Here is a 27,331-nt window from a genome sequence, read left to right on the forward strand (position 1 = left end):
TAGTACTACTATAATTAAATGAAATTGACAATTTACTATGAAAAAACGATTTCTACTGTTAATTAAATTCATTGGTGAATAAAATATTTGTAATCGGCGTGTTATAAATGTTATAAAAACATTATTAAGCAAAAATGGATGAAAAAGAAGAGTTGCATCTAACCTCGCAAGAGCTACAAGTTTTGTCAGAGCTTGACAGGTATCATAAGTTGTTATTATTTTGTAATAACTTAAACTTTTGTTTTTAAGTAATTTGGCTTAGTTTTTATTCTTTGGTTTTTATTATATATTAATTATCCTATTTACGTATTTTGTCAATAATAATTAAATATTTTGTAAATAATTAAATTAAAAATGTAATATTTGAAATATAATTAATTAATTATATATCTATTTAAATTTTACAGTCGACAATTTGGTTTTCTTAAACTTCGTGGCAGTGAACATGGCAGAACCCGGGCACTGGTCCTTAAAGCTGTCAAATACTTGGAAGGAATGTTGGTACAAGTTAAGGTATTATCAGAATGTAAACTTTACTTACAAATCACATAGTTTCTGACATAATTTTTAATTATGTTCCCACTTAATCAGTAAGGTTATATAGAAACTTCTAATAATACTCTGTAAAATGAGAGTTTAAGAAATTATTCTCAATGAATATTGTTAAAATCTTTTTAGGGTAGAGAGCTCTATATCTCTATAGACTATTCCCATGAGAGTAGTTGAGATAAACAAACCTGTGATTCAGATATTCCATGTAATTTGCTAAGGCTGACATGCTACCGCGTGTCTAGATAGCTGTACTATATTATGCACTATAGACAGATCAATCAGTAACAATGAATATATAATCTATTCCAACCATAACAGCAATAAAGCTAAATAAACAAAATTTGACAGCAAATTGATGCAACATTATTGGTCGAGAGTTGAATTAATCTATGATATTCACTATGAATTTGCGAAAAAATGGCATTTTGAATGTCGACGAAATTGTTATAGGAATTTTAGAAGTAAAATTAAAGTGGAAGTGAGTAGTTAAGTGCAATAGTATTGTGTTTTTATAAATAAAGTCATACTAATCAAAAACTCTTAGTATTACTAAATATAGCAGAGTTATTAGCAAATGGCATGAAATACATAAATCTAAGGTTTGTTTATCTTTTTTCCTACTTCCATTGGAAAAGGCTATTACTTACAAAATTATATGACACTATTCCAATTAACTTCTTATATTATCTATTTTAATTTATTTACAAAATTGTTATATAATAACCCCAAACACATTCAAAATGGCATTTCTTCAGAAATCCATAATAAATAGTATAGAATATTTTAGATCTTGACCAATGATTATATATATGTCAATTTAAGATCTTAAGTTATTTTAAATACACACCTAACCATCCTTACAAATCATAAGCACAATATGTTTCTAATTTGAATTTTAACATAATTTGAGCATTTTTTTGTATAAAGGATTCTTATTAAAAGTATAATGGTCACTTGACAGGATTTATAAAAATTTATTGAATTATTAATCTTTTGGAAATCAACAGATTTAACCAAATAAGTGTCATAATTTGACAATAATTGAAAAAGCAAGGAAAACATGTAAAAATTTGAATTGAATTTCCTAACAAAAGAAAATGAAAGTAGGTTGACAAACAGAGTAGGAAAAGCTGTTTTATCTTTGCTAGATAGTTATAGTTATCAAATGAACATTTTAATTACAAAAGATTCTTTGATTTATTATATAAATATTGTAAATTAAATGAGTTTTTTTTTTTAGGAGGAAGAGAGGGCTTGTTCCCCTGGAGCTAGAAGAGACATATGTATAGACCCTAAGACTTATTGCAAGTTGGGTCACTTCCATTTACTACTGGAAGATTATGCAAAAGGTAAACTCAAACAAGGATTGCACCTAATTAAAATTCAATTTTAGAATTATATTTCCTTATGTAATGTTAGAATGGAGTATAAGTTTTTGTAAATTATTTACAGGCATTATGAGGAAAAGTTAAAATATTGTAATATAAAATAATATTTTATTGTATGTCATTGGTAAAATAAACTTAAGGGCATTTAAAATTATCAACACATTTTTTAAAAACAAGCAAAAGTATAAATGTATGCTGAATGGGGTGAGTTACTTTAACTCACTCCAACCAGGTTACATTTAATAAAAAAAAAATTATGATTATCTTCACATCATTTTTTTTTTATTATTACATTCAACAAAAAAGCATAATATTGTAAAACATATAAAAGTATGTTTGTTGATGAACTGAAAAAATATCTTTAAAAAATCAGCATATTTCTAGAATCAAACAGACAGACAAATACTGCGGACAAATAGTAGTTGTGTTTCCCTATTTAAAAATTATAATCTAATGAATGTTATGTATCTATACTATTGGAACTTATCAGTTGTATGTATAATGAACATATTAATATAAAAGAGTTTTGCACTAATATATAACAAAACAAAAACAGATGATATATTTCTATAAAGAAAAACTGTATTGCTATATTAATTTCATCATAATATAATTATAAATATGTCAAAAGTAATGAATATAAATTTGTTACAGCAATGTCTGCTTATCAGAAGTTTTATGCTTTGGAGCAAGATAATTGGAAAGATCCACTCTTCCTGTATGGACTGGGCCTGTGTTATTACCATTACAATGCTTTTGACTGGTTAGTGATATTTTTATACTTTATTTATTTAGGTTTGTTTTTTACATACTATTTCCATGTAAAGGAAAGTAATAGACTGTCATTGTCACACTGCTGAGTTAATGTAGTTTGAGATATGTATATAGAGTTTGAATTCATCCGAGGCATGGAGGTTTCTCTTGAGAAATTGTGAGTCAGTTTCAATACTGTAATTATAATAATGCGTTATTAAATCCCAATTCAGTTACTCCATGAGTTGTATTGCATCCTAATTCTGTGGACATATTAAACATATATATTCTATAAGGGTTTAAGTAAAAAAAGGAATAAGTACTATTTATATATGATAGAATATGTATGCTGTTTATGACTATCAAACTATGCAGAAAATATAATAGAGCATTTGGTTATGCAAACATTATTATGTATTCTTCATTCCCTTCTTCAAAGAGGGGAGAGAAATGGATAGTTGCTCACGTCTTCGAGCTCTGGAGTTAAGTTTTGCAGCATTGGAGGTAAAGAAAATGATATGATACAGAGGATATCGATCAAGATGATTCGTTCTTTTTTATGAGTAGTCAGGATTCTGGGCAGGTAGCTATTATCACTCAAAGTGCTTGGTGATGCCCAGGTATTTTATGTACCTAGCCAACTGGACGTTTAAATCATAAAGTAAATGTGCGTGATTGGTCCCCGGTTCAATTATATCCGGCTAATTTTATCTAAGCATATAATCACTAATCACGTCCATCTATAGATCAATTGCGACGTTGAAGAAAATTGTCGGTCTGGGCGATTTCCAAGTAAACGATGCCAAAACTTTTTGAAATACAAGAAAATTTAGCATGAAAAATTTGTCGGACTTCAAAATGTTGAGCTTTAATTAATAACTGAGTTCGTTTCCATTTGAATTAAATTGATTTATTTATTTTAGGTATGCTTACGGTAAAATGTCACCTGATGACAAGCGGTCACCATAATTTATAGATAATGACGCTTTATTATAACAATTCGACTACGAGCTAGATGGATTCAGAACACATTAAAAGTTGTTGAGATTTCTGCTAATAGATTCCGGAAAAATCCTCCAGAATGTTGGACGTGTTTATGTTTCCATGCGTCGCAAAGCACACGAGCCTTGGTCCTGCCTGAACATTAACTCTTTCCGTTCGTGTTTTTTTTATACAATTTGACTATGTGCAATTAACCTTGGAAACTAAGATGTTACGTCTCCTGTTCCTGTACTTACATTACCCACTTACCTTTCGAAAATAACAGTAATAAGCCACTGCTTGGCGGTAGAATGTATTATGAATGAGACCCAGACAGGCTTGCACAAAGAACTTCCACCAAGCGAAGTTAATACCGCGTCGGATTTGCGGTTTCGTGGGATTATGAGAATAAATTAATTATGATACTGAATACAGAGGGTATATCTGTTTGTGACCTCACTTGTGCAGTATAAAATGTTCAGAGTAGTTGTCGAATGGCCGCCGTGGCCGGAACCGGTTAGGGGGACATTATCATCACGATAGTGACGACTTAATATTACTAAGTTTACTTGATTTTTTCCACACACACATTAGTAAATAACAGTGTATAGAAAATTTTATTATTTAAACAATAATAGTCACAGTTTTTTTTTTGTTAATAAATGAATTGACAGTTTATTACTAACATGAATATAAAATACACGCTTGTTACGTCAATAGTCTAAATTTAAAGCGGGTGAATGATGTTAATTTAAATAAATTGCTATATTACTCAGCCAGGTAAATAAATTTTAACTTATTAAAACTGTCCGTAAATATGTTAATGATTTAATTTAAAATAAAAATAATTGGAATATCCATATTTATAATTCAAGCGTGAGAAGATGCGACTTTTTAATAGGTATGGATAAACTATACCCTGTTATGTCGATATCATGTTAATAGCTCTATTTTAAATAACTACGTGAGCCATAAAATCTGACCTGTGTGATACATGTATATTTTATTTGCACGAACCCTAGACTTTTTCGATGCTCTGTACTCCCCCATGTGCGTGGCGCGTATAACATATCCTTAATTGATTTTCCTTATTTATAAATTATTTCAATTCTTGTCAATTAGATGTTTTACATCTACTGGGTGTCCTTTGACGGTCCCATTTTCTGAAGCTAGTAAACATATTGATGTCTACATTTGAGTAGGGTTAATTTTGATAAATATTGATAATACGAAATTGATATAGTTTGATTAATTGCTTGTGCACTCACTTGTGCAGTATAAAGTATTACAGTCGGTAACAGTGCAGTAGCATCGCAATTTTATTTTTAAGTAAATCCAAATATAGATGTTATTCCTGAAATGAATAAAACGAGGAATGCGATTAAAAGGTAACGTTTTGCTAGACGATATACTATTAATTGATTTTCCCTAAGCAAATAACTATTTCTATTCTTTAATCGTAATTAAGGCCAAAATCGCCTATCATCGATCTGTACGGCTCGCCGGTATAATAATGTTAGTTTTGTTTCGTTTTTAGAAGAATTAGGTACCGATGATTTTGCCAGACAAAAATCCGCCTTGGTGTAGTGTTAAAAAATTCTCAGGTTCTAGAGCCCATCAGCAAACATATGGCTTAAGTCGTTTACTTTAAGCACCTGGGTCTGGATTGATTGGATTGGGTGGATTGGATTTTACATAATCCTTACTCTCATACACAGTGATGTTACTTATTAACCTAGAATTATCTACCAAATGTTGAATAGCCGGCACATAACATGATTTGCACACGATGTGCAACTCTAACCTCCCATGGTGATTTACCAAACACTACTGAAAATTAAACAAAACATTTGAGAGCTGTATGTTCATCAAAATGGCTGCTATAACCTCAAAAATTTCGATTTCCTATATTATTGCACCAGTTATAATAATAAATAATGATTATTTTAATTTATGCAGGTCTGTTGGTGATTTTAGAATTGAAGTTTTAAAAATAGAAACACAAAAAGAATTTTTTCAAGATCTTCGATACATATTTTAATGATTTAATAATAATTTAAGAAACAATTACCTGTTATTTTTCAATTATTTTAAGATTTATGATTGTTATCGCGTTAAAAGAGTATTTTGAGGGTGAAGGTAACGATGGGTGATTGCCCAAATGACGTGGTAAGTTTCTTCTCAGATCTGACGGTATACGATTCAGAACCGAAAGTTAATTATTGGCAATTGATAAACAAGTTTAACTTTTTTAATAAGGGACTAAATTCAAAAACAATTTTACAAAGTTATAAAATAAAGTAAGTCTGTAAATGTCTCTTTTCTGGACTTTTCTTATCTTGAGGAGAAAGCTTAGAGCTTTTCCACCGCTACACCATTGCGGGTGTGTGGTACACTTGTGTTACGATGTTTTCCTCCACTATTGAACGCGATAAATTACGTTATCGCTTTCCAAAATAAAAACAAAACTAAAACTGATCAACTACTAATTTTATTTTTTAATTCAAATATATTGTATTATGGAAAAAAATATTAACTAAAGATTTTGTGTAACAGTAGTCACATAACATCTTATCCTCAGCAAACATGTAACCTTTGATTTACGTTTACATTAAATACGTATTTTTGATTTTATTATAAAAAAGGGAAGGAGTGTAAGTTATCTAATTCAAAACATGCCATGTGCACAAAATTGGACATGACTTGAGATTTTCCAAAAAAAAAATTAATAATGCGCGATATAATTGACCACACACGTGATAAAAATTTATGTATAAATTTAATACAAAAAATACGGAAATAAAAATTATTCAAAATAAAATTATAATGTTTCTCTTTTTCATATTATTCTTAATATACTAGACGAATATAAAAATATAATTACTAGTTTTTGCTTCAACGTAATTTGTTATTATTATTATTGTATAGACAACATAAAATTACTATAATCATCTTTGATAATTCATTCAAATCAATCAAATTTAATAGCATTTTTAGAAACCATTTAATATTATTAAAACGAATATATATTTATATAGTTCAACAGACCGGATGGCTGGACAATTTAAACACATTTTGGTATAGGTACCTAAAAAAAGCATCTTGTATAGGATGTCGTGTAGAGATATTCGTCGCGATAGTATAATCTGTTTTCGTGATTCACCGGACGTAGGACGAGCTCGAACTGCGCGGAGCATAGGGAGCGGTAGGGTCTGCGCGGGCGGGGGCCCTGTCGGTAGGGCGCGGCGGGGTGCGCGGCGCGGGACGGTGCACGCTGCAGCGCGAGGTCGTCGCTCGCTCGCGCCGCGTTCAGCCAGTCGGGAGCGGGATGCGGTGACGTAAACTGCATTGGCGCGGGCCGTGAACGTAGTGTAGGACGGGACGTGTCGTGGTTGATGTTTTTATTTATCGAGTGCGTGCCTTGAACCATCCTGTGTGACTGTGCTTGTGCTGATTTTTCTGACGACATCCCCGCTCTTCACTACGTGGGCCACTGCGGCCATATCAATTCACCCTGGATCGGAGGATCCCCAAAATGGTGAGTACGGTCGAAGCTCCCGACCGTGGTTTGTTTACGTCGGCTGTCGTGCCGCCTCACTCTCTCAACCTGCCGCCCGTATCCCTATGTCGCGTTCGCACGCGACTTTATTTTATTTTGTTTTGTTTCCAAAATGTAGACACCTACATCGACGGCTCCGAACCTGGCTCCGTCCGGAGGTCGCGTTTTTTGTTTGTGTGCATGGTTAGTGTATTTTTTGTAGTGTTTTCACAGGTAGTCAGTCGATCCTTCCCCTAATTTTGCAGCCAATTGCGAAAATGATAGTTGCGAGATCACGAAGGGGTGGCGAAGTTACGAGGGCGAGCGATGCGTGTGCGGCCCCGACTAGTAAATAATGAGCTCGCCGGCGCATAAAATGTAGGTCGGTGGAGTGTGGCCGCAAGTCGCAAGACTGCTGCACGCGATGCCAAACCTCGCCTCTCCCTCGTCTAGCCGCTCGCGCTGCCACCAACTATGCAGCGCTAATGCATCCGCTTCGTGCTTCATTGTTAAAACATCACACGTCGGTGGGTATCCATACAGCTATGCATAGTGCCCACTAACTTAACGGTGCTAAAACACTATTTATATTGTTTCTTTATTCAATGTTTTACCTACTACCCGTATATTTGTATGTTAAAGTATTATTTTTCTTAATGAAAACATCTACTGCAGTAACAAAATAATATGTATGCTTAATGAATTCTTTCTTTGTTTGGTCAATTGTATTTTAAATTTCTTTTATGGCCTATCTAATGAATAGCATTTTATTTGTCTGCCGTTATGCTCGAGTAAAAGTTGAGCGATGAACGGTGTCATAATTGTTACGTGTGTTCAGGAAAGTGAGTCATGTATCTACATAGCCGGTAGTTTCGCGCATTTTTGTCCGCACGTCATTGGTAGCCTGACCGGTAGTGTTTGCCTGAGGATATGATCGGAAATTTAATGAGTTGGCCGATCACAATGAAATCTATAATTACTCAGATCCAAACTCTGGGAAAACCGTACGTCTAGTTAGACGACAGTTGAATTGTTAAGCGTTGGGTATTTTTCAAAATATTTTATAAATACTTGAGTCTTGTTATCGTTTTTTATCCACAAAAATTCTTGCTACTGTTTAAAAGAAAATCTTAAGATAAACGTAAAACAAGTTTTTAATTATTCAGAATTTTTATATCCTTCTGCAAAATGGCAAACTTGACCTCGTATTGCGTTACGCATGTAAATTGTATCAATTACATAACGTGCGTATCTTTCGTATCGCTTGTTTTATCTGTGGATCAGTTGATTGTAACGAATCGTAAACCATAACGGTATTACATTAGGTTCTCATCAAATAATCTCGACTAGTGACTCGCTTTTCAAGTTTTAAAAACTTGATCCGGTCAGTCATTGAATTGAAAGAATGTTTGGAGAAGATTAAACTTTTTCGTCATTTTATCAAAATTTGAGAATTAGTCATACGATTCGGAAAACAAGCATTATCATTCATAAATTCAAAGCGACAGAAGTTATAGAGAATCGACTCGGATAGAAATCGTAAACGTTTATTTTTTTCAAGGAATTATTTAATATATTAAGTCATTACTATTCGAGGTGTATTCATCCGCAGCGATTCTCATTGTAATTGTTCTTTGTTTAAGCGTATCATGTCAGGAACGGGATGTTTTTCTTGCATTACATAACTGGTTTAGCATTTATAGTGGCAGTTGCTTGCTATAATGTATAGTTCGTTGAGGAAATTGTGCGTTAGGAGTGGAAGCTATTATGGTTTAGAGCCTGCAGCTTGCGGCAGCACGTGCCAGGCAGGTGTTTGCCGGCTGCCACCACACCTGTCATCGCATCAGCTGCGTCTTGCAAAGTTATTTTGTTCTTAACATTACATCACAATAAGTACGATATATTTTCTATTAAGACTGCAAAATAACATGCTTTTAAATGGCAACGAAGCATCTGTCTGTCACGGTGTGAGTTTCTATTTGAGAATTTCCAATCATTAGTATAATGACCTTCGAAGCCTTAAGTAGAAAAATGAAATTTTGTAAAGTTAATACGTTTCATGTAGGAGATATGAGAAATGTAATAGCTATTAAAGTAACGTAACTATTTAAATATTCGAGTTGTTTATCGCTCGTGGTAACAACCTGGCTAGATTACGTGCTCGTGACGGCTCAATAAAACCGTGTACATTTCTATTCACACACTCTTCGTTATTAGTAGTAAAAATGGAATTTGAATAGAAACATTATGACAACATATCGATTTATATTTGAGTCCACTTAGAATTTAAACACTAACATAGTACCTAGTGTATTTATTTTAAAACTAGCGACTCGCCCCGGCTTCGCACGGATGCAATGCTGATACTAAATATATTACCGAGTGTCTTTATATACAACGTTCACAGTCTTTTTATCATGTCTTTTTACGTAATTGAATAAGGATTAATGTTGTTTTGCTTAAAATCGCTTCGTAAATAAGCCATTATTTCTCGTAAAAAGTATATGAAATGTTTATTGTGGGTTGTTCCTAAGAGAAAGACATAATATACCATCGCGGACGTTTATTATTATAGATATTACATTTCATAAAGAATATTAATCTGTAAAGATATACTTTCTTTCAAATTGAAATGACGCTCTAAAAATACATTATGTTTATGTTAGTATGCGATCTATAGATGCGTTTACAAAACAAAATATTGTCTCATCTCCATTACTTGCTTTTGTTTTTATTCGAATTTATTACCGCCCCGATCGGGCATAAACTCGCTCGTGTCAAAGTTCTGAAAAGATGTTCCTGTGTTTTCGCAAATGGCCTGTTTTATGACGACCGGTTATTTGAGCCGCCCTCGACGCGTGCCGTGTTCGTTTTATGTGGGCGTGCAATTAACTTGCAGATGCAATGGCACTGACCTTGTGCCATTTACCTTTCTTGAATTTTTAAACTCGTTTAATTTGAAAAGCTTTTAGGACCCATAAAGTAATTAACGTTTTTCCTTTGTAACAAGTTCGGTATAAATTTTCGACAGATAATCAAAAGTATTTATGAACTAGTAAAGTAATAAAAATACGCTACCTATATACTGTTTGTAGATATTATAATCGCCGCTTACGTCACAAAAGCAACGTTACCTATGTTAAACGTGAGATTGCGGGAATGGCTCGCCGACTTGAGCATGGTAACAAAATAGCGGGTCTAACCGGAATTTGTTAGCGATTTGAGGCGTTTTCGTTTCGTTTTAACTTCATTTGAAACTCGTCTTCTGTATAAATAGATAAATAATATTTAGTGATGGATGACTGCCAAGGACTTATAATTGCGTTTCTCAACCTAAACCAAAGAGTGCATCTAAGTAAAGCAAGACACGCGGGTGGGGCACAGCACTACACAGACAGAGCCCCCCCCCCCTTTCGCAGCGTGCGCCGCGTCACGTACGCATTGGCCCTTCTACATACAGGACCGTGTCAGAAAGGGGCAGCGCGCGCAACACTGTACCTCAATCGAATTGCCGACTAAGGGAGTACGCGTTATTAGCCATGCGTCCTCCCTACCCCCAAACCATCTTCGCCCTTTATCCCGCGTTTAGGGCTATGCGGCTCGTCGCAACGACCCCATACCCCGCAGCGGGGGCGACTTTTCGATTTTACAGAGGCTTCGTCCTGTTATAATTATAATGTTAGGAGCTCGAAATAGGTCAGAACATTTAGTTATTCAAAAGAGGAATATACATTTGTCGCTGAGTCCCCGGTCGTCGACACTAACGGATCACTATTTATACCTGCGTAGTGCACCGGAACTCGCTCGCTGCAGTCGCTGCAAGCGTCTTCTCTCTGTCAATGACCTCTCAGCATTTGTACACTCGCTTCCTGCAACAAATATTGAACGAACGTAGCTGAGACTTAAATAATCTACTTAAATTCTCTTTGTTCTATTCGATTTGTTTTTATAAATATACGTACTACTCAACTGAGGTGACTTTTTAAACTTGAAAGTAATAATATGAGCTAGTAAATAAATGTACCTAACGTTCATGTGGGTTATGAAAGTTTTGAACGTGAAGCAATCTTTTGCCCTTCGTATTTGTTTAGGTTGCGTCAACCGCCTACGTGTGTAGGGCCCGTCTCCTACGTATAACATGAACTGTGTCAAGCAGCTTGCCCTAGTTTTTATACTACGGCTCTTGTTTACACGTTCCGAACACGAGTGCGCTGTCTGTTGATAATGAGAACCACGATTGCCAGAGTCGCGGTATTACATAAAAGAAAATATTGTTAATTATTAAAATCCACTAGCGCTTATTATACTATGTGACTTGTACGGATATAATGACTAAATACTTTATAATTAAAATGATAATCATAAAAATTTGTTCACTGAAAATATTAACAGATAGTACGTTAATTTTACTAATTGCCTCTTAAAATGTTCACCCACAATAAATAAATGAACGAACAAGGATCATTACGTCACGGTTGACATTTATGTAAGATATCGCCGGTACAGAGTGCGAAGTCGAGCTATCCGCGAGCGATGGCCGCGGTGGAATTTCCGCGAAAAAAGCCGTACGTCACACGCCGCGTCACCGACCGGCGTAACGTGACGCCACAAGGCCGTATCCGCACCTCCTAGCTTACACGAGGCTCCTGTGATAATACTTATGTTTAATATATTTTCAAATATAAAAAACCTTGTTATCATAAAAATGAATATACGTACGAAATATACGAATTATTCTACCTAAAAATTTTCGTTTTCGTGATAAATTCATATAAATTCCATCGCATTTTTAACTATCATAATATGTAAGACCAACAGTTCGATGGAAAATGTAACTTGATGTGTGGGTATTTACTGGGGTTTTCAAAGAAACTGATAAATAATGGAAAACGATCAAACGCGATGCTGCAAGTTACCTTAATCTAATTTACATGAATTAAAAATATTAAACAACTTGCGACATCCATCAGTTTGGCAACAGGGTTGTCTGTTTAAACTTGCTAAACATCAACAGTACCTGTTATACTAGATGACTTCCTATATAGCTATGAAGATTAAATTAATGTATCCTAATTAATGTGTCATCGTCAGGTGTTCTCGTTTTTCCTGCGTGCGAATTGTTTCTTATTAAAATTATGATTTACAGTGACTCATTGCGTTCTCATGGAACGTACGTAACGGGTTTCACGTTATCAACATTCTACACATAATTAAATCACAAGGAAAGGAAGGTGTTCTCACGGATGTCGATCCGTACTAATGTCGTTGTCGTTGTCGTCATCTACAATAAGCATTAGAAAGCGTCCGGTGACCGCAAAAAAGGAGCAATGGAAAGGGCTCAGCTCCGTGTTCAAAACTTGCAACACAACGTTACGTCACTATTGAACGATAACCTCTCTCCGAGACCCGAGTCCCACGGCCCTATCAAATGCCCAACTAATACATATGGCCGCTTGTATGCGCGGGTTTCGTTCGCGTATGTATTGGTGCCCTCGCTATTGTCTGACAAAAAATCTATGACGTTGATGGCTTTAAATTTTCTCACAAAGGGTTCAACCCTTCTAAATCGTAATGTTAGGGATGGGGCAGAGTTTTTAATTCTACTGAATGTAAATAAGTATTGGACTTGTTACGACACTTGTATGCCGTGAATTGTTGGGGTACTTCTCAAGGGCACTCTGTCGATTGTAATGTAATAATAGCGCAGAATGTTCTGCTTTTCGTGTTGGGGTAACTTCATTTTGCATAATTCGATGCGTGCACTGGTAAACATTTGAAAGCTTTACCATTGAGCGAGTTTGCGACGTGTTTCAAATTTTTCTTTTAATTTTTTTGATGTTCCAAGTTTAAAATCTAATTATCATGTTAATGTAGTTCAAGATCATGTATTATTTCATGTTCTTTATGGACGTTATAAAACAGCTGACGTTTGTTATTATACGGTTACTGCTGAACAATGGTTGTAAGTAGATCTTCGTAAGAGCTCGCAAACCAGTTGGTACTTGGTGTGTGTGCGTCCAATCTACAAATGGAACAGTTTTATATAGATGCATTTCGTATGCATTTGTAGAAGCGCATAATGCAGCTGCGATGAGTGCGCGATCACTTCCTCATTACTCGGCCTCGGTGTGCCTACGCATTGTATGTGCTCATGTGTATAGCACTTGTACTGCTCCTATAGTAACACGGTATAAATAATTTATTGTGTAACTAGTTATCTTGTTTCTGTATTATCCGATAATATTGTTCCTATGGTGATATTTATCACTTATTCCGTATATTCTGAATTTATTATCTGTTTGATAGAAATATAGAACCTAATTTATTTCTATAGATTTAATTGACCATGGGTTTTAATATCCATGGTGAGCGCTGAGTTTCATTGGTATTTAAATAAGTTTCGTGTGACAAAAATAAATAGAGAAAACATACGAATGTTGTCCGTAAAAGTTATGTTTTTGAATCGACAAAAATTCCCCTCACAATTACTGTATTATTTGACAAGGGTATAAATATAAAATGTTATCTCATCGTATCTACAGTCGCTAGCTGTACAGGTTCCAAGTACCGTAACTATGGCCTCTACGTGCGCGACTGCAGTTGCCGGTGTCTAAACCGGATAAACGGCTTGTTTCTAATAATTCCTTACTTTGTTGCTTAGATATTATTGATTTTAAAACCTTCTAAACGTTCGATATCGCTTCAACGCTTATCAAAGAATGACATTTATTGTTATCTCATACTTTGAATGCAAGCATTTTGACTTTGTTATGAATAAACATTAGTTGTAAAGAATTATTTATATGTAACGATTTGATAATTAATTCTAAATTAATAAAAAAGCATATATTTTCTAAATGTTTGCTTTTAAATCGAATATCGAATGCTTCGTATCGAATACAGAATTACCTGGATTTAAAAAAGTAATAGATGTAAACATTTCTAGAGTCTTAAGTAGTAAGGTAGTGATATTATTTAATGAATAAACTTCAAAGATAAATTAGAATATCAACAGCTATATCTATTATAAACATCGTATACGGGTCATGGGAATATGCAGTGTAAAATAACTGTTACTGGCGTTAGGAATCGCCGGTTTTATAATCTAAAATAGACATTGCATACGATACTGTAGCAAGTAGGTGTATTAGTGGTAGTTATCGAATCGAGTAGAAGTAGGTCAACTGGTATGACGGCAGCGATAAACGAGTCCGTTCATTATCAATATGTGCAATACGTGTTAGCCGAAACAACTACAAAATAAATCCACACTAATTAAGTAAAGAAGTCCTGCTGTTACTGTATTCAATTAATTCATTTCGTTGAGAATAGTCTACATATTGTTGTGTATTATATTGAAGCAGAAACGAGTGTTTGTATTTCTTTGTATAAATGCAGTTGCATTCAGTTGCCGTGGCACCAAGGTCGTGATGCAATGTAGTCAGGTGAATTGTAGGTTGATGTTGAATGCATCGTATGATTGCATCACGTTTTACTCCGTCACGAGCACTAGGCGACCAATTACAATGTGTGATTGAACTTGAATATTTTGCTAAGAAAACAGGACAACTTTGAAAATAATACAGCGAAACTGTTCTATAAACATTGAACTTATTTCTTCGTGAACTGGCGGAACTCCGGCGACGGTCCCTCTAGCCTCTAGTAAATAGGGAAATGGGTTATTATAACGCTTAAATAACACTTTTTCCCCTTCGTTAACTAAAGCGAAGTCGGCGTCGCCGTGGGAAAGTCTCGAGTGTTCGTAATGTTTCCGATCAGCGGATCACGTGCCGCGGCACATGGGGCGCACCTAGTACCCGACTTACTTCATTTATGTAAAGTGAGTGCGCTATGCGATGCTATGACGAACAACGATTGAACTATAAATAGGAGTCGATCCGTCCTTGAGCCGCCGCGAGTGCTCAGAACTAGGTCAGGCCGAACTGCCTCATGGCGTTGCCCTTCCTCTCGACCCGCACCGCCCCGCCCTCGCGTCTCCACACCAATTGCCCACAATAGAAATTAAATTGCCGCATTCCACACTTCATTATTTATTTTCCGCCTTTCTAGTTTCGACTTTAATAAACACCGACATCGATAGAATCTACCGCTTCGATTCGACTATAGTAAAATTTCTCCTATTACCAGCCAGGTGCTCATTCACATGCTTCGTACCGTATGGTTTATTTTACGAACGGTTTGAATAGCAACAACTTTAAAAATAATTTTTAAATTGTATGAATAGTTTTGTATAAGTAATTTTGTTACCTGCTCTTGTTGATAATAATTCGTTCGTTCGCAGTTCTGAGCAGGTAGTAAGCCGGATTACAATCGTCCCTCGATGTTGTACATATATTTTTCTGTCGGTTTGGTTCATGTTATGGCTTTTCTTTGCAAATACCTTAGAATTGGCAACTGTTTTAAGTGCTTTTTCAAAAACTTAATTCTGTTGCTTTTGATAAAATACATATGAAATAATTTCATTGTTTAATATTCCGCTGTGCTGATATAGCGACATAAATATTAAACTAGACCTGGCAATCAATACGTATGCGGTACATTCAGCTATTGAGTAAGAGGCGATGAAATATGCCTCGTTAGTCGTTCTCGTTACTCACATTCTAAGCCGTAACCACTTGTTTTATGTAAATATTTAACAAAGTACATTCTATGATTCAGAAATACTTTAAATTCTTCATAATGAAACAACAATTTTATTTATAATGTTGGTTTAATATAGATTTTATGATGAAGTTTATTACTGGGTTTTCAAAGAATCTCATACGATTTTTTTCATTTCGTTTTTTTTTGTTAAATGCAGTGAGCGAACACGAAGCGATGTTTGTCGTAAAACTTACTATAAGTTTTACTAGTGCGACGACGAATGCGTTACGATATGTTTAATCTTTATATCTATTGCACAAATGTGACCGTAACTTTACAAGTTACCAGCTTGACGCAGCTTCGCTTTGTCGCATAAGTGTGAACTAAGTTTTATACTTTGTTATTTGGACATGTTATTTCAGTATTTTTATTATTGATTGCAAAGGTTATTCAGTTAACAGCGTGTCTGTTATCATTTAGTGGGTGGGGTGCGAATAAACTTGTGATATCAGTTACCACGTAGTCTTTGTGTTCATTCCCTATTGAAATAACTTTGTTTAATTTAATAAAAATACTAAATGATTTAAAATATAATAACGTACAACTATTCAGTATTACTCGTGTGTGTCGTATTCTTATATAATAAATGGTTTAGTAAAATAATTTGAAATAAGAATAATTAAAATAAAACAAGTAGGTACGTTTGGATAAAAGTATTCAGAACTGTTTGATAGCCTGAACTACTTAGAAAGTATTTTATCCATTTAGATGTTGATATTTCAAAAGATTAAAAATTACCATGTTTCATATTTTTAGTCCCTAAAAAACAGAATTATGTCACAATACATTTTGATAAATACTTACGTTTTATTTAAAGGTTCCATTCTTGTGAACTTTCTAACAACAGAAAACATTTTTTGATTCAATTTGTAATTCTTTTTTTCTGGATTTGTTTACTTGATTTTAATTCAAGGTTATAAACAATAAGTTACATAAATTGTGTAGATTTACGTAACCTTTTCAAAAAGGTGTTCATGATTTTCATTACAATGTATAGAGAGTACGTATCCCTTATTCACAGTGGAAAATTGCTTGTAGTATGTAGGAAAGTATACTTTTGAATATTGCGTGACAGTAAACAATCATAATGCCGCACTCAGTAGAACAATGAATGCGAATGCTGAGAGGAACGTACATTGTATGTTGACCATCGCTGCGGGCGACGCAGTGGGTGAAAGCTTTCTTCGGTTCGCCGCAACTTCACGCGCGCGTGTGTGTGTGTAATCGACATTTAATTTTAGTGTTCGGCATCGGGGTGAACACCGGACGCCACCTGTCTCGCTCCTTTGTTTCGGCTCGCAAATGTCAGCGGAGGTCATCTAAATAAAGGCGTTATATACGCGTCCGATTCGGGTTGCGATCACTGTCTAGACGTTGCGTTGCATCGTCCGATCGATTGCACGAACGAACCTCAGACGGTCATCGACCCCGCGGGAGCATCGGTGACGTTACGCTCTGGTGATGCGCTCTTCAATAACCTTACGGATGTTACGGACGCGTCAATTCTTACTTCTGCCACTTGCGTTACGCTTCACAAACTAATGCCCGCATTCCGTAATCTTTCTCTATGCCTCGAATGAGATCTACAAAAACCGACACGATTTTTTTCCTTAACAATTCTATACCATTGAATCTTTAAATAATTGTATATAATGTTACAGCTTTTTCTACGTGAAATCAAAGCCACGGGTCTTAAGGCTCGAATTCATAATATTTAGTGAATCGAAAAATGTAATGCAATCTGTCTTGAAGCTTTACAAATCCGACCGGTTTAGAATTTGGTACGGCTAGGTGGAATGACAAAAAACATTTCAATGCGTGAGCTAAAGGCATTTTTAAATAATGAATTGAAATGAAAAAAATATTAGAGACGATCACTGAGCCCGCTGCTATATCTACACAAAGCCTCGTATTTATGACGGTCTTTGCACTTTAGTTTTTACTTTACGCGTAATGTGTCTACCGACCTTCGGGAACGGTCAAATTTAGCTAAATGACATTGCCCTCATCATAATATTTGGAAACAATAAATCTGAAAGAATGGCACGTTGTTGGCAATTGTTAGCGGCTTTTGCTTCTGAAGATTTATTTCCGTTCTTTAGAAATATATTTTAAAATTTATTTTTCGTTTGAAGTATATATTTTGAGGGTCGTAAACGGTTACGACTAGCCGTGTTTTTATTATTCAAAATGAAACATTTTTTAGACACCTTCATGCTTCATAGAACCATTTAAGTTGTAGATATTTATCTTCTTTTGGAATGGTTGGAATTAAAACATTTTACTTTCATAAATATTTATTTAGAAAAGATACGAGGACGTATCAATGTTGACTTTGGGTGGTGATGATTTTCCACAATAGGGCGACGAAGGCGCTGCAGATGGCGCTGTACGTGTCGCCGGGTTTCTCTCGGGCGGCGGACGCGCACCTTCGCCTCGCTCTCATGTTCAAAGCGAGGCGACACTGGGGTGCTGCGGCGGTGCACTTCAGACGAGCGAGGCTGGCCCCTCACCAGGACGCCACGTTCACGCGTCTCGAGCTCAGTTTCCATGCCGCCCATCTCCTCGAGGCCAGAGGGCTACGGAAAGCGGCAAGGGATGCATACGAGAGGCTCCTCAAAGAACCGCAGCTGTCGTCTACGTTGAAAGCGGATGTGTGTCGTCAGCTGGGTAAGAATATTTTATTATTAATCAATACTACACATGCGTCCGAGGCCCGTCTATTAACTGCTAACAGGAAATATAGTTGCAAAGCTATTATGATTGCGAATACATGCGAAACCCGTCCTGATAGTGGTCTCACCATTACCCTCATTTTCGCTTCCGTTGTTATTCTATAGGGATGTTTACCTGGTCCGGACTCTTGTGAATAATTCCACATAAAGGTCGGTGTGAATAAACAGGTTACACGCGTTTTAAGAATGTATAACATGGAAGTATAGCACAGATGGAAAATGAGTGGGTCTAAAAACTAGTCTCAGTTCTCAGATCTCGCGAGTAATTTCGCAATGAAATTGATCGGAAACGAAAGTCCAATTAATCTTAGCAACGAATAAATTAAATATTAATTGAACTCCAATCATTTTAATTGTACGATAGTAAATTTTGTTAATTGGACTTTAAGTATTTTATTTACGTTATATTTGTTTTGATAAGAGTATTAATTTAATAATCCTTAAAGAGTTGAATAAAAACTTATTAGTAATGCTTTCCGAGACTTCGCTTGTTCTTCGAACATGTTGAAACGTTTGGTGTCATCGCCTTACCAATCTTATTTGAATATATATTATTATTAGTAAAGCACATGATGAACCTGGTGGTAAGCTGTCACCTTTTCCTATATACACTGAAGGTGATAGATAGGTCAAATGTGGTATTTAGCGAACATAAGCAAAACATTACTTTTACAAATGAGGTTTAAAATGATTTCAATTTCGATTTTTGATACATGTTCAATATTTGAATGAGGTAAAACTCCATTATTGATCGGACATGGGTTTTGCTATCACTAGTTCCTTCTTTTCCTTCCTTATCTGTTGTTAATTGGAAAAAATGGTGTGGTTTTTAATTGAACTGGTCGCGGTGATTAACACTTTCTATCGCTCTGTTCCTTTTTGAACGTTCAAGTAAACCCGTCTAGAAATATAAATTCTAGGGACAAAATATCCTAAATACGAGATATGTGGGGAAGAGTCCAACTTCATCGATTATTGTATTCGAGGTAAACTTACCCTACGATACAGGAAGAATAGTCGCCATTAAATATAGGGTAAAACCAACACGATATTACCTCAATGGAAATTCCTAGAGATTAATTAATGATTACATAATTTAAACAAAAACTATGACGTGTTTTATGTTAAACAGTATGTCATGTAAAACATGGTTTGATATTAAAAATGATAGGATGGATGTATCATCGATGTGCCTCGCTGGGGGAGCCGGCGGCCCGCGCTCGGGCCGCTATCTGGTGCCTGCAACGCGCGGTCGTTGCGGAGCCGGAGTCGGGGGCGGGATTGTATCTGCTCGGTAGATGTTTCGCCGCCCAGGGAAAGGTGCACGACGCCTTCATCGCTTATAGAAACTCGGTTGAAAAGTCGGAAGGCAATGCGGACACCTGGTGTTCGATTGGGTTAGTTCATATCAGACAAAAGCAATATTTAGTATTTACTTAACGTTATTTTATTGTTTACATTAAACTAAGCATCTAAGAATAAAAAGCTTGATTCAATCAGATGTACTAAGTTACTTAAGAAATTTAAAATAACGTATAAAAGTACTCAATCTAAATTAAAATATATATTGAAATGGCAACAAGTACGATAACGGAGACCGCACTTCCAGCGTTCTATACCAGCAGCAGAATCAACCGATGGACGCGCTGCAAGCGTACATCTGCGCGGTGCAGCTCGACAAGGGCCACTCGGCGGCGTGGACGAACCTCGGCAGCCTGTACGAGAGCTGCTCGATGGCTCGCGACGCGTTCGCGTGCTACAACAACGGCGGCGCGCGCGCCACGCTCGCCAGCGCGCCGCTGCGCCAGCGCCTCGCCTTCCTGCGCGCGCACCTCGCGCACGCGCCCGTGCCCTCCGTTACCGGCAAGTGAGTACCCAAGAGTGTAGCCCTTGCGCAGCTACAGGACAGCCGCTACGTTACTCCGCTTTGGTGGACGACTGGATCGAATGGACTTAACTCATTCTCAGGGTTGGCAGCGTATTGGCTACCCATAATAACCCCATGTGTCCGATTCCTTGTTTTATTTTTTTAATAATATTATAAAGAAAATGTTAAAAATTCATCCGGGATTTAGGTGTATTCTTTTAAATAAAGTGCGACTGAGCTATATTATGTAAGCGACGAATTTTTTCGAATAGTTTTGACATTATCGTTTCGGCGAAACTTAAAGACAAAGTTAAATAAATGACCGTACTATAACTATAACGTAAAGAACAATATTTCATTACTTAACATAATGACATTGGAAAGTTGAGTTAATTATCATAAAATTAATGATTCCTTTAAAAATCAACAAAGGTGAAGTGTAATTATATATAAATAATAATTAATGCGTTATCCGTTCCATTATACTTCGAAATCAGCCGATGAATATGTAATTATTTGAAGTCAAGCGATGCGTACAAGTATTAACATTTGTATATATAAATAATTTATAATTTGAATTTGGATACTGAAATAAAACGTATTAAATGAAACCAATTAAAGATATCTTTACTTATTCGACGATTATCTCTTGTTTGAAGCAACTGGTTTTTTTTCTCATACATAAATAAGCCGTGAGTACATTATCGTAGCGGTTTATTTTAATTACTTCATTCCCATGCAAATTATCTGTACGATAAGTAAAATGTTATAAAATCACCATAATATACTCAGAAATTGATTCTTCCTAGATATAGTAATCACACTAATGATACCGTACGGTATGTATGTCGTTATTGGTTTAGGTATTCTAAAATCTACAGTGTAAAGTCTATATTGCATTGACACGTTTCATACGAAATGAGCTATGTTACAAGCTAATATGATAACTTCTATGCATAATGAGATAGTATAGAGGTCAATGTGTACACGAGTCACAAACGCCGAAATATTATAAAATTATTTTTAGCTTATTTTAATTATTAAAATAAGAAAACTCGCATAAATGAGTCGAGTTGTTGGTATTTCAGAACTATCGGTAGTATATATATAAAGAAAAATATCAATTTATTAAGATTTATATCCGAATAAATATTATGTGATACAAATTCACCATAGACGTCGTTCGTTGCCGTCGATCGAAGAAGCCTGGAATTTGCCCATTTCGGCGGAGATGTCGTCCCGCGCTCCGAAGGCGGCCCCCCCGCCGTACCCGGGCGCGGGGGCCTCGACGCCCTCGACGCCGGCGACGGGCGCGGGGCCCGCGGCGCCTAAGCGGGACGAGCCGACGCCCCTCACTCACCACCAGCTGCAGACGCTGCAGTACCTGCAGAGGAATTCGCACAACCTTTCGCCGCAACAGCAAGTACATCGATAGATTGTATACAGATTCTAGATTGTAGTATATGTATTGTCTATATCTTTCGAAAATTATGTTTTAACGAATTAGGAGATATGCTAACGAGGATATTTGAAAAACACACACACACCCATGTATATCATCTAATCATTTCCTATTAATCGACGAGCGTAAAAAAAGTACCGTATAAAGTCTGTGAAAACTTGTTATATTAATTATGTATATTTTATCTCATTACACTCACACGTTCATGAATGGATATTCTCTAATTGCTGACGAGTATGATTTGGTTCCAGGCGCTGATGCAACAGCTGCTCTCACAGTACCGCCTGTCTCAAGCGGCGAGAGCGCGTGCGGTTTGTATTCACGCTCCCTTATCCAAAATGGCGGCAGGTTTAGGCTTTACGAGTAACATAACGAGGTCGTTTTAAGTTTTGCCTTATTTAGACAGCTATTAATATCTATTTTGCACGCAGGTGGCGAAAAACGAAGGTAACTGCGCCAGCGGCGACAGTGCGGAGTCGCTCGCTGAAGATTTATTGAAGAAATTCTCAGATTCACAGCCTGACATTAAGAAAGAACCTACTACCAGTAAGTAAAGTAAATAATAAGGAAATAAGGAAATCGACGCGTTCTTTCGACCATAAGAAATTGATCTCATGCTAAGTCTGTTTATAATAACTTAGCAGGACAAATTTAATGTTATTTGTAGTATTTGTATATAATACTAAAATACGAATACTTCAAAATACTAATTTAGGGTTAATCGCGTCACAAACGACCGCGACGACTATCAATATTTTCCCTTAAGACGGTTAAGATATGACAATAATTTCATTCAATAAAATCTAAATTTAGTTTGGATAATATTTTATGATATCTTTATAGTGTGTAACGGGCCTAAAATGCTAATATATATATCTATATATTTACTTCAACTTTAGTAGTTAAACATGACTAATTTCGGCAAAGGTTTTTGAGTCAAGTTTGAGTGGCATAGATATATTTTATATTAATAGTGTGTAAAACGTGCTTAAACACATATATATTTACTTGCTACAAGTTAAGAAGAGTAAAACATGACCAATTTCGACAAAGTTTTTGTACAATCAAAAATGCACACTTACAGTATAAATCAGTACACTAATAGTATAAATCTTTACATAGCAATAATTTTTAATAAATTTTGTTGGAACCTTGTTCCGAAATAGTTTTAATATAATAAATTATAAAGGTATATGTTTGATGTACTTTACTGTGTTCCTATTTTAAATTAAAGTATTTATCACTTGCATTAAACTTGTGATTTCACAAAAATCACTATAAATTAATTTTGAATCTATTTAATCGCATTTTATACAAAATTGATAGATTTCGTATAAAATTGTACAAACTTACCAATAAACATACTAAGTGACTCATAGATGGCGTTATTCTTACGACCCAGAATATTCCTCCTTAATAATTTTTCAATAAGCTTTGATTGTTACAATACTAACAAAATATTTATGTTAATTTTCAAAAAATTTAACTCTTTGACAAATATAGTTATTAATTAATTATATATGTATTGGTTCCAATTCACGTACACCGAACTTGTAGAACACCATATATATACTAAAGTATCTATTTCACAATGAGTTTACCTTTCATTTTATCCAGGTCAAATTTACAAACATTATGACTAACTCAGTTAGGTTATTGTTCAAATAATATTAATATATTTTGTATTAACAAATATATAATATAAATATTTTTGTAACAATATGTAACCTTATTATAAAAACTAGTAATAAATGTCTTCGTTTGATTAAGTACTTGAATGATAGATTGTCACCTAAGTCATTTTTATACTGTCAAAGGACAAGCCTAAAAAACATATGGAAATTATTAGTAAGTTTATTGTAATATTCTTGTAGAATTACCAATACAAAAAATATCAAAACTGTTATTTTATATACTTTATGTAATATCCTAGTGAATTTTGATACCGAGTGTTGAGATAATACATTGACCTGAATGCTGGAAATACGATATCAGACTAGAACTGTTTTTCTGCAGAAAGCCCTCTCAGCGTCAACAGCAGCGACGCCGTGCTGGGCGGACGACAGCCCGTCGTCAAACTCGAGCCGCTCAAGACCGATCCTCTCAAGCCCGTGTCCTTCCACATCGGCATGAGCGCCAAGCAGATAATGGACTCGTGCAAGTGAGTACATAACATATTTGATTTACCACCAATAAATTTCGAGAATCAAAACGAGCCGCGCCACGTTGTGTCCACAGAGATAACGCAGGTCCGCCGACGTCGTGGTCGGTGCTGGGCGACGGCTGCGGGCCGCCCGAGCCGCCCGGCGTGCCGCCCCCGCGCCTGTCCGCCGAGCAGCTGGCGCCGCCCGCGCCCTTCGTCTACGTCGAGTCCAAGCGCGACGCCTTCTCGCCGCAGCTGCAGGACTTCTGCCTCAAGCACCCGATCGCCGTCGTGCGCGGCCTCACCGCCGCGCTCAAGCTCGACCTCGGCCTCTTCTCGACCAAGACGCTCGTCGAGGCGTGGCCCGACCACGCGGTCGAGGTGCGCACGCAGCTCATGCAATCGGCCGACGAGAACTGGGACGCCAGCGGACGCAGGCGCGTGTGGGCGTGTGCATCGCACCGCTCGCACACGACGGTGCGCAAGTACGCGCAGTACCAGGCGGGATCCTTCCAGGATTCCCTGCGTGAGGAGCGCGAACGAGGAGCGGCGCCGGCGCACTCGGCCGGCGCGCTATCGGACTCGGATGGGCGGGAGTCGGGCTCGGGGCCTGCCAAGCGTCGCCGTACCGCCCGCATGCTGCGCTTCGGGACCAACGTCGACCTCTCCGATGAACGCAAGTGGCGCCCGCAGCTCACCGAGCTGCAAAAGCTGCCGGCTTTCGCGCGCGTCGCCTCCGCTGCGAACATGCTCTCGCACGTCGGCCACGTGATCCTCGGCATGAACACCGTCCAGCTGTACATGAAGGTGCCGGGCAGTCGGACGCCCGGTCACCAGGAGAACAATAATTTCTGCTCGATCAATATCAACATCGGACCCGGCGACTGCGAGTGGTTCGGTGTGCCCGATGCCTACTGGGGAGGCGTGCGCGAGCTGTGCGACCGCCACGGTCTGTCGTACTTGCACGGCTCGTGGTGGCCCGATCCAGACGAGCTCCGCGCACACGGAGTGCCCGTATATCGATTCACGCAGCGGCCCGGCGACCTCGTGTGGGTGAACGCGGGATGCGTGCACTGGGTGCAGGCCACCGGCTGGTGCAACAACATCGCCTGGAACGTCGGCCCGCTGACCGCTCGCCAGTACTCGCTCGCCCTCGAGCGCTACGAGTGGAACAAGGTGCAGAACTTCAAGTCGATCGTTCCGATGGTGCACCTGACGTGGAACCTGGCGCGCAACATCCGCGTGTCGGACCCGCGCCTGCACCGCGCCATGCGCACGTGCCTGCTGCAGACGCTGCGCGCCGCGGCCGGCACGCTGCAGACGGTGCGCGCGCGCGGCGTGCCCGTGCGCTTCCACGGGCGCGCGCGCGGCGAGGCGTCGCACTACTGCGGCGCGTGCGAGCGCGAGGTGTGGCACGCGCTGCTGGTGCGCGAGCACGAGCGCCGCCACGTCGTGCACTGCCTGGCCTGCGCGCGCCGCGCCAGCCCCACGCTGCAGGGCTTCTTGTGTCTGGAGGAGCACCACGTGGAGGAGCTGTCGCAGGTGTACGATGCCTTCACGCTGCACCGGCCGGCGCCGCCGCTGCACGCGCCGGCCGCGCTGCCGCCCACGCCCACGCCCACGCCCACGCCGACGCCCGACTGAGGCCCGCCGGCGCCGCGTCCGGGGCTGCGCTTTCCGTTCCCTCCGACGGCAGAGAGCCGGAGCGACGACGACGACGGACGCGCGATCGACGAACGGGATGCTGTCGGGGTCGTAGCGAAGATTCTGTCCGAGTGATGTCGACGTACCTGTTTGTTTAGTTTTGTGTGAGAGTGGTATGGTATTTTCGTTTGTCTACGTGACGCTTTATTTTGTTTATCGGGATTTTCTAGTTTCTTATGTAAATGTCGTTCCGCGTTCGTGAGTATAGGAATGGGGGTCGACAGATGTGGATGTTCGACTCTCACTCCATCATTAATACCGAGGTAGTCGCTAGCTAGTTTTCTGTAAATTTGTATGAGAAATTGACGTTTTCGACCAACTGTAATAAAATTAATTTAAGTTATGATAAAAATCGCGATCTATTTTTAATACACGGCGTGTGAGTATAAAATTGTAGTTCGATACGAATATTGTCGTGATAAAACTAATTTTTTAATCGTTAAATTTACAGTTTACAAACTCTTCGATCACTTTTGTAATTGTGAGAGATATTGATAAAGTGAAGTCAATTTTTCGGCGACAAGTAGCCGGCGGTAGCGTATTCATAGTATTTGGCGGCGGCCTTCAATACACTTAGTCGATAAGTTCAGATGTTTAGCTAAGGAAAGTACGGGGTCGATGAACGATGGTCGGTCCGTTTTGGTCTCAAGTGCTCAGGTGTTCACCACAATAAATGTGTTATTTTTGTATAGAAGGATATTTTATTTATTTTTGTCACACTATGATTTTAGTTTTTGATTCCTAGTATAATGTTCATAGCGAATAGTAGTTGGTAAGCGAAGGCACGGAATGAGGCTCTGCGTTTTAGGAGGGTCTGGTGAATAGTGCTGCTATGTCCCAAAGAATGTTGTACTCGTAGGCAATTTTCTAAATGAAAGTGGACGAAATTGCAATTCACGTCAGCTGTTTGCATTGGGATCTAATTGTAAAATTAATTTATTCAAATATAAACACGATTAAATGAAATTGTTTCCTTTTATTTGAATTGTAACGAATGTTAGGCATAATTATTGTTTGGCTCAGCGTAAAATTAGGCAATGGTTAGGCAAAGGTCGGCAGTGTCGCCGCGCTCTCGGCTCTGGCCGTTGGTTATTTCTCTCGAAGTTTTATTCATATGTTAGTGGGATTCCGTTGATTGTATTATTTTCTAGTGTCGAGAGTTGCGGTCGCAGTTGAGATGTGGAAGTGTTGGACTTGTATAGTGAATATTGTAACTTATAAGTAATAATAACATCACTGCCATTTACGACCTTACTGTTTATACTGTAATATTAAATTTTTATTAAACATGTAAAATACGAACTTGTCTTTTTATTTTTAATAAACCTTAGTTATCACCGTCTTTTATAATACAAATTATTTTATCGGATATTGTGTACATAACAAGAACATTTAAACTTGATTTATATAAGAGTTTGTTAAAACAATGTCTTAAACTACCATACCAATTGAAGAAGGAAAAACGTAAAGAATCGATTAATTATAATAAAATTCTGCACGGCAGAGACTGCCATTTTCAATATTCAGTGCACACTTTGTACTCA

The 27,331-nt window shown here is 37.6% G+C and overlaps 1 protein-coding gene across 2 annotated transcripts; it reads left to right on the forward strand.

Annotated features, from left to right (window-relative positions):
• On the forward strand, positions 1-27,089 carry LOC125066895 (lysine-specific demethylase 6A). Of its 2 annotated transcripts, XM_047675211.1 has the most exons (12): positions 1-199; positions 408-513; positions 1,793-1,901; positions 2,595-2,703; positions 18,239-18,546; positions 19,783-20,008; positions 20,221-20,478; positions 21,655-21,901; positions 22,192-22,251; positions 22,372-22,486; positions 23,957-24,101; positions 24,179-27,089. In XM_047675211.1, exons 1-12 carry the CDS (start codon positions 135-137, stop codon positions 25,725-25,727), a joined length of 3,297 nt encoding a protein of 1,098 aa, XP_047531167.1. In that variant the 5' UTR covers positions 1-134; the 3' UTR covers positions 25,728-27,089. The 2 variants fall into 2 exon arrangements, with proteins under 2 accessions (XP_047531167.1, XP_047531175.1); XM_047675219.1 differs by lacking the exons at positions 1-199; positions 408-513; positions 1,793-1,901; positions 2,595-2,703 and adding an exon at positions 7,513-7,739.
• Positions 27,090-27,331: the final 242 nt, after the last annotated feature.

The sequence above is a fragment of the Vanessa atalanta genome, chromosome 1 (genome assembly GCF_905147765.1).
Source record: "Vanessa atalanta chromosome 1, ilVanAtal1.2, whole genome shotgun sequence".
Classification (NCBI taxonomy): domain Eukaryota; kingdom Metazoa; phylum Arthropoda; class Insecta; order Lepidoptera; family Nymphalidae; genus Vanessa; species Vanessa atalanta.